General features: G+C 36.9%; 1 protein-coding gene across 1 annotated transcript; it reads left to right on the forward strand.

Annotated features, from left to right (window-relative positions):
• The first annotated feature begins 14,293 nt into the window (after positions 1-14,293).
• LOC122444058 (olfactory receptor 4M1) lies at positions 14,294-15,418 on the forward strand. Its single transcript, XM_043472855.1, has one exon. The coding sequence runs from the start codon at positions 14,390-14,392 to the stop codon at positions 15,329-15,331; it is 942 nt and encodes a 313-aa protein (XP_043328790.1). The 5' UTR covers positions 14,294-14,389; the 3' UTR covers positions 15,332-15,418.
• Positions 15,419-16,093: the final 675 nt, after the last annotated feature.

Consider the following 16,093-nt stretch of genomic DNA (forward strand, 5'->3'; position numbering starts at 1 on the left):
CTGTTAATTTGAAAGATTGATGCTGAGTAATAAGATGCCGGGATTCTTGGCCTCCGGAGGAGACGAATTCAATCCGGGGCCAGAGACGAGGCTGGATTGCTCAGAGTTTTGTGTAATAAAATTTTATTAAAGTATAAAGGAGACAGAGAAAGCTTCTGACATAGGCATCAGAAGGGGGCAAAAGAGTACCCCCTGCCAGTCTTCAGCTGTATGTTATATAGTCACTGCTGCTGCTGCTAACTCACGTCAGTCATGTTCAACTCTGTGTGACCCCATAGACAGCAGCCCACCAGGCTCCCCCGTCCCTGGGATTCTCCAGGCAAGAACACTGGAGTGGGTTGCCATTTCCTTCTCTAGTGCATGAAAGTGAAAAGTGAAAGTGAAGTCGCTCAGTCATGTCTGACTCCGACCCCATGGACTGCAGCCTACCAGGCTCCTCCGTCCATGGGATTTTCCAGGCAAGAGTACTGGATGGGGTGCCATTGCCTTCTCCGTATATAGTCACTAGCAATCTGTTAATGAAAAGAAAGGAATGTCTTAAAACTCAGAATGGCACCGGATAATTCATCCCAGGCCATAAAACGATTGATTTGAATCTTGTAGAAGGGCAGATTACCATACAAATAGTTTTGTTTACATAGATTAGGGGAACAATATCTGAGTATAACATACAGGTTTGTCAAGTAGGTTCCGAGCCATTTGGCAGAAATTGAAGACAGAGTCTGGGGTACATTAACATAGCTTAAGACAAACGTTTCCGTAAGAAAAAAGGTATTGGTTAACTCAAGGTTTGAGAATAGTTAGCTTCAGGTGAAACCAGGTGTCATGGCAACACAGCATTTGAAGAGAAACCTCCTTTTAAATTTGTATAGAGAAGGGAAAAAAATATAGCCAGTTTGTTTCCTCCTGCCGCTTAAGAGAGATAAAAGTGTCTGGCACTTGCAGTCCATTTTCTCCATTTGAAGACCCCTGGCCTTCCTGCCTGTTACCCTCTCAAATTCCTGATGAATGTGTTTCTTTGTTCAAAAAGTATAAAGACTGCTGGCCTTGGCCACTTCTTTAGGTCCCATGTCTATGAGACCTCCATGTGCATGAATTAAAATGTTTCTTTTTCTTCTGTTAATCTGTCTTGTGTCAATTTTATTATTAGTCCAGCCACAAAAACTTAAGACAGGTAGAAGGGTAAAGGGGGAAATATTCCCCCTTCTGACAATTTGTCATTGTTTAAGTCGCTAAGTCATGTCTGACTCTTTGCAACCCCATGGGCTGTCCCTGACAATATTTAGGATTAAATTTAACCATGAAAGATCTGTACACTGCAAAGTGTAAGACCTTTGTGAAAGATATTGAAGAAGATACAATTAAGTGGAAAAATAATCCCATATTCATAGATCAGAAAACTAATATGTCTTTAACATATTGTTAAGATGTCCATATTACCCAAAGTAATCTACAGATTCAACACAATCCTTATCAAAATTCCAGTGGTATTTTTTTTTTTTTTTTTTTACAGAAATCAGAAACACAAGTCTAAAATTCTTTTGGAAACTTAAGAGACAGTAAATAGTCAAAAAATCCAGAAAGAAGAAACTGGCAGCCTCATACTTCCTGATTGCAAACTACATACAAAACTATGGTAATCAAAACAATATGATATTGATACAAAAACAGAAACAGATTAATGGAATAGAACAGAAATCCCAGAAACAAATCTGTGTATATATGATTAACTGATTTTTGAAAAAGCACCAAGAATATACAATGAAAAAAGAATAGTGTCTTCAGTAAATGGTGCTGGAAAACCTGGATAATCCACATTCGAAGGAATGAAACTGGGCCCCTATTTTATAAAACTTAGAGTTTAGTATTTAAGATCTTGGGTGAAACTACGAGTGGTGCACTATATTGTCAGTATCAGGGGTTCTGGAGCCAAGGGGAATTACACTTTTAGTTGAGAAATTGTGATTTATAATGAAAAATATACATTTGGTCTTTGTCTTCACTTCTGACACAGAGCTCCTAAAACCCTTGGAATTTCCTGGTAAGAAAAGCTATAAAATGTTTTTGTTATGCTAATGAAATATGATGACATAACATTTAATGACTTGACTTTTGGAAAGCACCCATGGACAGGATGGGGCTGATTGCCAGGACGAAGAACCTTATGATGGAAGGGATGGAACTTTCATGTCCCACTCCTTGGGCTCGGATAGGGGAGAGGTCTGGAGGCTGACTCAATCAACAATGGTCAATTATTTAGTAAATCATGACTATGTAATGAAGCCTCCATAAAAGCCCAAAAGGATTAGGTTCAGAGAGCTTATAGGTTGGTGAACATGCAGCGGTGCTGGAAGAGGGGCTCTCCGGTGAGGGCATGAAAACTTGCTCCCTTTCCCCCTATCTATCTCTTCCATCTGGTTGCTCCTAAGTTATAACTTTTACAAAAAAACCATAAACCAGTGTCAGTAAAGTCAGTTTTTTTGAGTACTGTGAGTCACTCCAGCAAATTAACTGAAACCAGGGAAGGGGCCATGGGAACCTTTAATTTATTGCTGGTTGGTCAGAAGCACAAGTTACACTCAATTGACATCTGAGCTGTGTGTGTGTGGGAAGATCAGCCCTGTTAAGACAAAATCCTTAACCTGTGGGATATGCCTTCTCAGGGTAAATAGTGTCTGAACTGAATTAAATTCTAGGGACACTCAGCTGGTTTTCAGAGCCTTGTGTGTTGAATGTGTAGGGGTAAAACTCCTCCACACACAAATATCAGAATTTGGTGATCAGGACAGCAAAAGAGTAATGCTGTAAGTTGTCACCTTCCTTCCAATTAGATTTTATGTTCTTGAATAATTAAATTACGTGTGTGTTCATGCACAGTTGTGTCCAGCTCTTTGCAACCCCACAGACTGTAGGTGGCCACTCTCCTCTCTCCTTGGAATTTTCCAGGCAAGAATACTGAAGTGGGTTGCCATTTCCTACTCCAGGGGATTTTCCTGACCCAGGAATTGAACCCTCAGTCTCCTGCGTCTCCAACTTTGCAGGCAGATTCTTTTACAGCTGAGCCACCAGGGAAGCCTAATAAAATTAGGAGCATAAGCTAAACCTCAGTGTATGTAGGTATGGTATGTCTGCTTAAGCTTTAGCCCACCTGAAATGTTTGGATTTTCTCAACACAGTTTTAAAAATTTTGAGTTTGTCTTTTGTTTAATGTTTTAAAGTGCTTCTTTAACTTAATAAAATATAACTCTTTTTAAATTTATGTAGGTATAAGGCATGAAGGGCTTCCCCTGTGACTCAGCAGTAAAGAATCTGCCTGCAATGCAGGAGCCTCAGGTTCTATCCCTGGGTGGGGAAGATTACCTGGAGAAGGGCATGGCAGCCTACTCCATTATTCTTGCCTGGAGAATTCCATGGACAGAGAAACCTGGTGGGCTACAATCTATAGGGTCCCAGAGTTGGACAAGACTAAAGCGACTGAGAGTGGACACATAAGGCACAAAATCTAATTATACTTTTTCACAAGGGGTCAGCAAGTTGTTTCAACACAACTTATTAATTTGTCATCTCCAAGTTAATTCAAGGCCAAAATCTATTGTGCTGACTACTGAATTTTATTATTTCTCAGATAGGTTACTGTATTTATTCCTTTAATAGTTTTTTCTACTTTGATGACAATGCCACATTATAGTTTATTTTTGGCATTACAAAATATCTTGATTTTTTAGTATGTTTCTTTTCAGATTTGAAATTTGGAATAATTCTTTTAGTATCCCCAAAATATGTTCAATATGCTCTGTACTAAGTTTATATATTAAGAAAAATTATTACTTTTCAGTATTACTTTTGTCTATTCAAGACTATGTTATCTCTATTTATTCATATTATTTATGTATTCCAGCAGAAATTGTCATTTAGTCATATAAGTTCTTTGTGCTTTTTAAATTAGGCATACATTTTGTTTATTAATTTTCATGCTAAAGTTGGCTAAAATATTGCAAATTTTAGTCTGCAAATATAATTAGAAATGAAAATGGATATCTACTCTCATGTTTGTCAGTCAAACTTTGTATGAATATTTAGCCAAAGCAATAACATAAAAGATACTGTTTGTAAAAGTGGGAATTAAATTATTTGTATAATGATGTAAGCCTAAAGCTTTCTTTTTAATAAAAAAAAATGTTTAGAGCATTTTTCTACATGTATTGGCTTTTGTTTAAACTTTCACACTTTTCTTTTCCATTGTTGCTAATTGCTTTTCTATTAATCTCATACTACTTATTTTTATTCTAATTCAATCTCAAACAAGGACTTAAGTATTTAGACTCTATGTCTTGCTTGGATGTCTCTATAGTCTTCTCAAAAATATACCTGAAGAACAAATTTGAGCAACTAGTCCAGTTTCCAGGGACTGACATGATTTAAATTTGTGCACTCCTACTTTGTTATTGATCTGTCTTTCTCTTACCTTAACTGCTGAACTCATTACTAAGCAAATCTGACACAAGAAAGATAAGTCTTCCAGCATGCCTTACTGTCGCAATCCTTCCTCCCTCAACTTCCACTTATGGCACTATACCTGTACAGACTAGATATGATCTACCTCTAACTTTTCCTAGTTTGTCACTGGAATTATGTTACTATGATTGTTTTTCCTTCAAAGAACATTTGGAAGGGAAAGAGGATGATGCCTCAGGTTTTCTGGTCTGGGACAACTGCCATGAATTCTTCAATTGGTCTCTATTTCATGAAGCAGTCCTAGGGCATGACACATGCTAAAATTTAGGTAGATTTTTAAGACAGTCAATTTGGCAGTGCTTTCTTGTTAATCAGTGTTTATTCTCACTTTAATTTGGAATACATTATCTATTAGTCTTATTGACACTTTCAATATTTCTTTTGTTTTTTCATTTTCATGGTTACAATTTATGCCTCTTATATGCACCAGACTCTGTGCTGGACTTGTGACATATGGCTTTTCAAATTTACTTCATAACAATTGTATATGTTCTTAACATCTCTAGCTCCCAGATATGAAAAATTAAGTTCTAAGAGATATTAACTTGCCTAATGAAATGGAGTTAGGAAGTCTTCTAAAAAAAAAAAACCAAAAAGATGGAAAGAAGTATTTTTTTTCCTACTATTTTTGTGATCATTTATTTTTGTCAGAATTTATAGGTAATCTGACACTTTTATTATTTGTGTATCTTCATGTACCTTTACTAACAATTTGGAAGAAAGTGAAGTGTTTTTCAACTATTTAAAACAAAGTTTTTGAAAATTTCTGTGTTTAACCTCTCTAAAAATACATGTTTGTTCTGTTTGTCCTTTGAGGGCATTCAGAACAAATTATATTTTAAGCCCTCTCTGTGTCTTTTCATCTCCAATTTAAATCTTCAACAGTTTGTGGAAGAATCCCCAGATCAGTGAGGATGTATTTTTTTAAAATTAAAACATAATTCTGTCATCCTCACTATAGAAACATCAAGTATGGTTATTGAGATTATAATATGAAGATAATTTGGGGAAAAAATTTTCTGAGAAAGATGAGATAGCGATCAGGCTGATGGAATAAAATTGAGATAGAACCTAATGTTATTTATCATAGAACATTTCTGGGTGAGTGATACAAGTATTTAAGGATTCGTAATCAACTTATTTAGAGAAATGAGGGCAGTTTCTCTCTTGTTATCCTTGTATACCTGGCGCCTAGTACAGTGGCTGACAAGGAGTATTGGATAGATTAATACTAAACACATATCGAAGACATTGAATAAAGTTAGAAATGTTATAGACTTATCACTTAAGGCCCTCAGTGCAAACATGGATAAACTGTTCAAGCAAATTATGCAGTATTAACAATGGACAGGTCCCTGTTTTCCTAATGATCCAGTATCTCTAAGTGATATAGTTCTATAGGATAGTAAAATTAGAAATGAATGTCATACTCTAGAAGGCATATCACACATCACAACATTTTCCACCGCTAATCCTTAGCTATCCTTACTTGATGTGGGCAATTCAGAAGAAGTTGTGTTTCCATGCTCTTTGGGTGAAATACACATCAACTTTTAAATTATTCCCTCAGGGCTTTGATTCCTAGCTGGCTGGCCCTGGCCTCCTGAGAATCAGTTTTCTTAGTCACAACCTGCAGTGATAGTTAGCTCATTGTTAGATCAGGGAAGGAACTGACACACACCAAAATATAGAAGACAAAACTTTCTGATGTGGATGGGGAAAGAGGCACCTTCTCCCCCATCTGTAGTTCCTGACTACACCAAGACTGGCACCTCTGATTGGTAGGTAGAAAAATGGTGCTAGAATAATTACATAAACCACTATATTTTTGAGACACTGGGGTGAATATAATAATGCGGATGATTGAGTAAAATACTCAGAGAACAGTGGTAAGAAGCAGAAAGTCTCAAGTAAGGAAATATCTTAGGGAAAACATGGTGGTCATATAGACCAGATCTTAAGCATGGACTTGGACAAACAATGCCTTTTGCTTGATCTCCATAACTAAAGGCTCAGCAGGGGACTGAGAAGACACTTTGGTCATCTCCTACCTACAGGATCAACCATTCTTACTCTCAGAGAAGATTCTCAGAGGTGAATTCTTTTGAGATTCTTAATCTCAAAAGAAGACTCCAGGAAACAAAGCCAGGAATCATGAAGCAGAATAAAAAAATACCAAATGAGTTAATAAACAATTAGATTTGGAAGTATTTGACAATTTTTCTTAATAAGTCATTGATGTATTCACTTAAAATTGATTTAATCATTCATTTATTTATTTAATCAACATTTATTAAAGACCTTAGTGTGCTAGGAGTAATCTAAAGCACTAGAGAGATGTATAAATGAGACGTGCTTCATGACCTCAAGAGGATCAGAGTTTCTGTTCTACTCTGGCCAAAATGCAAGTTGAAAATTACAATGCAATGGATAAATTGTTATTGGAGATGTGAACAGAGTACTGCTATAGGAGCCCAAATTTCTATGGCGCTTGTTAAAAATTATTCATGCAAACTTCCAGGTGTTTTGGAAAGAAGGCCTTCTGAGAATAGCTGGTAGATTTAATAGTAGTGATGTATCAACAGTCACATAGGACTGTAGTCTGGGGAAAACAGGAGGAGATGGCAGCATCTAGAAATCAGCTGTTCTTGTCCTCCTTTCCAAGCTATTTCCTAGACTTGATCTTAGTCTTCCAGGCCCAAGGATAGTAGCAGAATAGAGAAGTATAAACAAATGTTAAGGATAATACTCTGGGAATCATATATTAGGATGATAGTTTCTCTACTGAACTTGCTATTTTGCTAGGGAAATATAACAATGACAGCGACAGCAATAATGATAATAATTTAAGAAAGTGTGAGCTATTTTCCTGACATTTTTCTGAGTTTTGTATGCATTAGCTCATTAATCCCTACAATAATACCTATGAGCAAGATATGATTATTATCTCCATTGCGCCATTGGGCATTTCAGGCTGAGTGAAGTGAGTCCTTCAGGATCACAGGAGCTAGTAAGTGGTCAGCTGTGTTTCAAACCAGGGCACTGTTGCTCTGTATCTAAGCCTATTATACGAGAAATGCTCAAGCAGCAAATAATCTTCAAAACACTCATATTGAGATCAGCCCTTCTCTGATTCTAAGGCTTTCTTCTCCCTTAGTTTACTGTGAGCAACAGAGTATATAGGAAATCCAGACAAGTACATCTTGGTATTTTCTGCTACTGGTTTAATTATGAGACTCAGGGAACTTGGTCTCCACATACCCATCTATACCGGGAAAATTTTTCATATACTACCTCTTCACTATCTTATAGAAGAAGATCATTGAGCTTGATATCTGGGGAATAGGAGAAATCAACTGAAATTTCTTTTATATGTGGATATAATCAGAAAGATTACATTACTCTCCCTCCAAAGTGCCAACCACAAAAAGTCGTTAATTAACTTTTCTGGGACCTTTACTTTCAATCTACTTTTTTTTTTTTTTTTTAATGTAAGTATGTTTTTATTTAATTTTTATTTTTGCAGGGGAAATTTGTATTTTTTTTCATTTATTTTTATTAGTTGGAGGCTAATTACTTTACAATATTGTAGTGGTTTTTGTCATACATTGACATGAATCAGCCATGGATTTACATGTATTCCCCATCCCGATCCCCCCTCCCACCTCCCTCTCTACCCGATCCCTCTGGGTCTTCCCAGCCCACCAGGCCCGAGCACTTGTCTCATGCATCCAGCCTGGGCTGGTGATCTGTTTCACCCTAGATAATATACATGTTTCGATGCTGTTCTCTCAAAACATCCCACCCTCGCCTTCTCCCGCAGAGTGCAAAAGTCTGTTCTGTACATCTGTGTCTCTTTTTCTGTTTTGCATATAGGGTTATCATTACCATCTTTCTAAATCCCATATATATGTGTTAGTATACTGTAATGGTCTTTATCTTTCTGGATTTCAATCTACTTTTATTTTCATAGAATCTTAGGATTATAGAGCTAGAAGATTTCTTAAAATCCTAGTGTTAAAATCCATTATGTTGTTAGGAAGAAACTGACGTAGCAGGAGGTCGATGACCTTTCCACCGTCACACAGATTTTGGTGGCTGAGCTCTAATGAGAATCCAAATCTCTCAGTTCTTGCTCAGCGCTCTTTAGAGCTGCTTTTCAAACTGGAGTGTGTGCCAGTTAAGACCCTACACTTCCGTATAAGAGGCTCTAGGTTATGGCAAAAACCAACACAACATTGTAAAGCAATTTTCCTCCAATTAAAAAAAAGATCCTGCACTTTATAAAATGTGATTCTTAGTGAAGAGTTTGGAGAATTTTTTTTAAAAAATATTGAGCTTGAATGCAGCATTAGAAGAGTCATAAAGATAAAAGCCTTTAAATAATGACTTGATTCCTCATTCCATTGTTATAAAAAATGTATTTTTTGAATGTTGTGCTCTAACACAGATCTTACTCAGGTGGAATACTCTCTAAAAATAAACATCCTATATCTTTAAAGTTTCTAAATATCTAGTACCTTCCTGCTGTACTTACCTTCATGCCCTCCCCAACCCTTAGTTTCCATTTTTGTGTTTTCTTTGCTCTTCTTGCCCATGGCTCAGTGAAGTGAAAGCTCTGCTCCACAACCTGTACCATATTCCCCTAATCAGCAAGTTTGAGAGGCTTTAAAGTACCTTTTTTGTCTATAAAATGGTTTTCAATTAATCATAACTTGAAATTTTATAAATAGTTTTCTTTTCTAAAATTGTTTTGTTTCCTTTAAATGAACATTCCACTGGTGGCAATGTAAGCCATAAAGATGGGCTATTTTCATCTGCAGAAGAAATACAGGATAATAACTTCCTCTTTATTTTACAGATTCCTTCCTTCTCATCAATATAACCTTTCCTTCTCTTCCATTTTCACCCAAATCTCAGTGATAGTCTAATCCTTCTACTCAATGCTATTGAAGTACATTCTGAAAGCATTTCTTTCAGTTGTGAGTTCTTGGTTTTTGGTTATCAAGACGGGCTAGGATAGGTGACTTTGGATCTCAGAGATATTACTTTCTTCATATCCTCATCTAAGCAAAGAGAATGGACAATGGTTGTAGATGATAGCTAATTTCTTTTAAGCCTCTAGTATGAGTGTAACTTGAGTCATTTAATCTTTTGCTATTTCAAGATCTATGTGAAAGCCTCCCTAAGTTACTTAAATTGACAAGACAGCTATTCTCCATGTGGCTATAGAGAGCTTGGCTAGGTACTTGAATGAAAATTGTATTGTCAGTAACAAGGAGATTCTTGACAGATTACTGTTTTTCCCCAAACCATTTGTTCCCTTGAGGAGAGTTCACAGTTCACCCACTTATAGGGAGGGCGTCTGTACCCCCAGGTATCTCCAAAGTCATCCTCTAGATACTTCGTCCCTGCGGAGTAAACACAGGATGGAAATTCACAAGATACTGCTAAAGGAGGAGCAGACTTGTTGAAGATTCTACGGATAAGATTATGCAATATTTTTTTCTGTCTTTGTCTGGCTTGTGTTCCTTAGCATAACATCCTCCAGTTTCATCCTTTTTTTTTTTTTTTTTTTTGCAAATGACAGATCTCCTTTTTTTAACACTGAATAATATGTGTATAGATGTATATACAGAATGATAATCTCTTTATCCATTTAAAAATAGTATGGTAGTTATCAGAGGTAGGGAGGTGGGGGAAATAGGGAGATACTGGTCAAAATGTACAAAGTTGCAGTTATGTAGAATGAATACATAAGTCTAGAGATCCAAAGTACAAGATGATTATAGTTAATAATGCTACATTGGGATACTGGAAATTTGCTAACATAATAGATTTCAGGTGCTCCCATCATAGGAAAAAATGGTAACTATGTGGAAGTGATTATGTATTCAATAGCTGACAGTAGTTATCATTTCACTGCATATATGTATAGCAAGTCATCATGTAGGACACCTTAATGTAGCAAACATTTATCTTTTAAAAAAGCCCCCCCCACCCCCCAAAAAAAGCAGGCTTGCATCCAGAAGCTTAGGAGGTATAGGTGGGTGAATGCAGAATGAAGTAAAACCTTCTTGACCAACTGCTCTGAGTAAGAACTTCTTGGCTTGAAATCATTAACCCCTCTTAAATGGTGGCTTTAGAAAGAAATGTCCTGACTCAATCTCCATGGATCACCCCAAGAATTTCCCCCCAAGAATTCCCCACAAACATAATTCCTTGTTCTGGATTTTATTGGCACAATCCCAAGATTTTTTAGAGTGTGACACACACTTCTAAGCATTTTTGGCAGACAGTCAACTTTTATTAAGAACCTGGAATGCGCTAGATGAACCTCATTTCAGACATAAAAGATATAAGATACATTAAAAAAAAAGTTTGTCATTATGGTGCTCACATTCCAGCTGACTTTGGTGGTGTGGCAATAACATACAATTCAACATTAAATCCTGCCAATTGCCTACCCTAAATATTTTCTAAACAGGCAATTCATTTCTCTAAATAGCTGTTGAAGATTAAACTTAAAGATTAAACCGCAACGTTTTTCCTGCATGTAATTCCACTTCAATATACTCACATAGCAATCAGCCATTCTCTAGATTTTACTCTAAAGTGTATTGGAAGCTGCTCAAATCCAGTTCCTTAACAAGGGCTCAAATGCTTGATCTTTGTCTAGTCTCTTTATTCTGTTTGTACTTCAATCAGTCACAGATCTAGAGTCCATAGAAACTCTTCCTTGCCACATTTTTTATATGTGTTGTTCTCTATTCTTAAAATGCTTTTCTCCTGAATTTCAAATTTAATTGAAATGCCACCAATTCAGATAATCTTTCCTAAAGAAAGCCACCACTACACATTACCACATGCCACCATCATTTATTTAACCATAATTCCCCTTTTATTTACTTCTTTTATCAATGGTGATATTTATTTTAATTATTTATATTTCTTTCATTTACTCAGTTTGTTTACTAATTTATTATCTGTATATATTTCTAAAATGGAAGCTCAATGAGGCAGAAAGTCTCCTTTGTTCACTGTTGTCTTCTCATTTGTTAACAAGTAGTCAATATTCCCTAAATATTTGTTGGGTAAACAAGTGAACATTTTATAGAAATGACAGGGAAGTTACACATTTTGAGACAGAGCTTTCAATGTCATGTGTGAAGTTTTGCTTTGATACACATTAAATCACAAATGTGGGCTTCCCTGATGGCTCAGGAGGTAAAGAATCCACTTGTAATGCAGGAGACGCAGCAGACATGGGTTTGATCCCTGAGTTGGGATGATCCCCTGGAGGAGGGCATGACAACCCACTCCAGTATTCTTGCCTGGAGAATCCCATGGACAGAGGAGTCTGGCAGGTTACATAGGGTCACAAAGTTGGGCACAACAGTACTGACTGAGCATACAGCACAAATCACAAATACAGGCCAGGGTCAGAATTGTTGTGGGTTTTATAATATTTAGGCCATGGCCATGTTCACGTAGGGTATATATATGTTGGTTTGTCCTTGATAGAGTGTTGCATTTGTGTATGTGTTTTATGAGTAGTAGCTGAGTGCTGGCTTGGGGAGTAGGGCGTTTGGTAACTTGCTGGTTCTAAGTAGTAGAGGAGATAGGCATTCACCAAGGAGGGAGGAAGGATGAAATGCTTTGTACTCTTTTTTTTCCTGAGGAATAAGTCAGGTAAGTTATCTTCATGAGGTGTATATTATTAGTTTCTAATTTTATGTCATATATCAGACACTGAGGTACAAAAATAAATCTCTTTAACATTATTTTTTGGTAAAATAATCCTTCCTATTTCATAACACCTGAAGTATGCTTGCCTTTCCAGTACATCAACACACATTCACCCAGATTCTTTCTTTCTAGATTAGTGCCATTTTCTCTTCTTTTTGATGGGATAGGTACAGAGTATGACAGAGAAGGAAAGTGTGACCTATGTGACTATAATAATCAGAATTATCATATCAGTGTCCCCTTGAAAATTAAAAATACTTAGTGTCTTGTAATAGTATTTACTGCATTGAGATATTCATTTACTTTTAGTAACAAGAAGGCAGTTATTTTATTAAGAGCAAATAATCATTCCACATGTTTGAAAATGGCGTACCATACTAGCAAAATAGCCAAGTACACTAAGTAATCATAAGGTTCTAGATGCTTTTGATAGGGACACTTTTGATTGTTGGAAACTCACAGCTGACTTATCCATGAGTGTAAATGAATAGTATGCTGTGAATTTACAATTATTTACTTTTTCTGCTTTTAGTATGGAGGCTATGTGGCACCTTCTCCACGTGAGAACAGTAAAACTGTGGTTTTCAAAAATCCTAGGAAATACGTCATTCTGAATAACCATGCTTTTAAGAAAGTTGAGGATTGAAAACTGACAGCATCATCTATCTTTCTTTTGATTAAGATATTTCTAAACTGAATTGTAAATGTTCCTATCTCACTTAACATGTTAATTAACTCATTGAGGACCCATACTGGGCTATTCATGAATGTCCGAATATTTCCCCTTTACTAAATACTAAATAATTCCACTGACCTTCCTTGGTGCTTTTGTTTTTCTGCCTTTTGTGTCAAATTCCTTGCAAACACTGTTTTTTGAGGGGATGGAGGAAGGGAGGTGTTAACTTGTAATGAATCATCCCTTCATTATAATAAAATGCTTTTATAACAGATTTGGAAGTATGTGTTTGTTATAATTATGCACAAGTTGAGGCTGTAGGTTCCACAGTGGAAACATTGGATTTCTTTGGTCAATATTATACACGAGCTTTAGTGCACGGACACTGTGGTATCTATTTGGTTTTCTAGAACCCTAACTTTTGTGTACATGTACTTCCTGAGGAAAGGCAATACTATAAAACAGCACATTGGTAGAACAGAAGCAACTCTTTAACATTGGTTTTTGTTCACAAGAAATTGTTACTTGGGTGTGGCAGTTTTTACATTACTTAAAAGAGGAAGCATATTTGGTAAAGTAAATGATTATCTTAGTTTTATTCAGTGGTTTTGTTAGATCCAATAGAAACAGGTTCAACATTAGGCCTTAAGAAACATTTTATCAATAATCTTATTCCCACTGCCACTTTGAAATGCCACCTTGGGTGGCAAACATACCCATTTCTTAATTACTACATCTTCTTCCTACCCACCTGAAACAGGGGGTAAAATGCATGGCCAATGGAGTAATTCACATAAAGAATTTTCATATAGGGCCCTTTGTTGTTGTATTTTGTGGTTGTTTACATATAACCAAGGGTTAAGTTCTCTAAGTTTTGGTTAAAGGAAAAAGATATCCATTCACTAAACTTGAAGCCCTGGCATCTCTTTGATGGTTTATAAATAAAATACCATCAGATCAGCACACCCAATATTACACTACAAGCCCAAGTTTCCAAATCAATCAGATTTCACATCACCGTTAACAGCAACAACAACCACAAAAATCTAGAAAGAATAGGCTGTATCTTTTATTACGAGTCTAAAATTTGGCTAAACTTGGAAGCAGCTGTACATATTACTTACTATAGTAGATGTTTAGGGGAAGGATTAGTACATTTCTGAGTTTCATAAAAAAAAGAAATAACACTAAGAAGTTGAGATTTTGGTGTCAGATATATGACGTATTTCGTATGGTTTCAATGTTTCTAATTTTCGGATCATCACTTATTCTTTCTTTATCTTTACACAATATAGAACCAGGCAACCAGACTTATGCTAGTACAATCTCTTAATGGCAGACCAGATCTGATGATTTTTAAAGTGTTGATGTAACTCCAGTTAAATGCTATCTGGAGTAATAACAATTTCTTTATTTTTCATAGCCATTTTATGAAAAAAAAGTGAAGAAATGGAAACTGCAAATTACACCAGGGTGACAGAATTTGTTCTCACTGGCCTATCCCAGGCTCGGGAGGTGCAACTAGTCCTATTTGTTATATTTCTGTCCTTCTACTTGTTCATTCTTCCAGTAAATGTTCTTATTATTTGCACCATCAGGCTTGACCCACATCTGACTTCACCCATGTATTTTCTGTTGGCTAATCTAGCCTTCCTTGACATCTGGTACTCTTCTATCACAGCCCCTAAAATGCTTGTAGACTTCTTTGTGGAAAGGAAGGTCATTTCCTTTGGTGGGTGCATTGCTCAGCTCTTCTTCTTGCACTTTGTTGGGGCCTCAGAGATGTTCCTGCTCACGGTGATGGCCTTTGACCGCTATGCTGCTATCTGCCGCCCCCTCCACTATGCTACCATCATGAATCGACGTCTCTGCTGTATTCTGGTGGCTTTCTCCTGGATGGGGGGCTTCATTCACTCCACAATACAGGTGGCTCTCATTGTTCGACTTCCCTTCTGTGGGCCTAATGAGTTAGACAGTTACTTCTGTGACATCACACAGGTTGTCCGGATTGCCTGTGCCAACACCTTCCCAGAGGAGTTAGTGATGATCTTCAGCAGTGGTCTGATCTCGGTGGTGTGTTTCATTGCTCTTCTCATGTCCTATGCCTTCCTCCTGGTGATGCTCAAGAAACACTCAGGTTCAGGTGAGAGTACCAGTCGGGCCATGTCCACGTGCTACTCCCACATCACCATTGTGGTACTGATGTTTGGGCCATCCATCTACATTTACGCTCGCCCATTTGACTCTTTTTCCCCAGATAAAGTGGTGTCTGTGTTCCATACTGTGATATTCCCTTTGCTTAATCCCATCATCTACACACTGCGAAACAAGGAAGTAAAAATGGCCATGAGGAAGCTGGTCAACCGATACATTCTATGTAAAGAGAAGTGAAAGATTAATGGCATTTTCTATAGTCCTTCTGAGGGTTTTTGTCCTAAAGAAGGAAGTATTTGCAGTAGTATTGCTCCTTTCGCTACCTTCTTTTGTCTGAGGTCTTAAATCCCACTAGGTTTTCCCTCTAATTGGTGAAAAAAACAAAGAAATTAGATTGGAAATAAATTTACTCACACTCCCTCTGAAATTTCTGGCAGATCACTATCAGAATTTAAGATATAATAATGATCTGCTAAAACACACATTTTCACTGATTGTTTATTGAGTGGCTTTTCTGGAGAGGGTTTGGCTATGAAGAGAATGTATGCTGAGAAATAATAAAACTAATAAGACCTGGGAGATGTGTCCACTATGAATATAAAGAAGTAAGTGGCAATGCCAAAGAATGCTCAAACTACCACACAATTGCACTCATCTCACATGCTAGTAAAGTAATGCTCAAAATTCTCCAAGCCAGGCTTCAACAATACATGAATTGTGAACTTCCAGAACTTCAAGCTGGTTTTAGAAAAGGGAGAGGAACCAGATATCAAATTGCCAACAATAGCTGGATCATTGAAAAAGCAAGAGAGTTCCAGAAAAACATCTATTTCTGCTTTATTGACTATGCCAAAGCCTTTGACTGTGTGGATCACAACAAACTGGAAAATTCTGAAAGAGATGGAAATACCAGACCATCTGACCTGCCTCTTGAGAAACCTGTGTGCAGGTCAGGAAGCAACAGTTAGAACTGGACATGGAACAACAGACTGGTTCCAA

This window comes from Cervus canadensis, chromosome 6 (assembly GCF_019320065.1).
Source record: "Cervus canadensis isolate Bull #8, Minnesota chromosome 6, ASM1932006v1, whole genome shotgun sequence".
Taxonomy (NCBI): domain Eukaryota; kingdom Metazoa; phylum Chordata; class Mammalia; order Artiodactyla; family Cervidae; genus Cervus; species Cervus canadensis.

What these genes read in the sequence shown, in the direction of transcription:
- LOC122444058 (XM_043472855.1), top strand. Translation starts at nt 14,390, where the DNA reads ATGGAAACTGCAAATTACACCAGGGTGACAGAATTTGTTCTCACTGGC.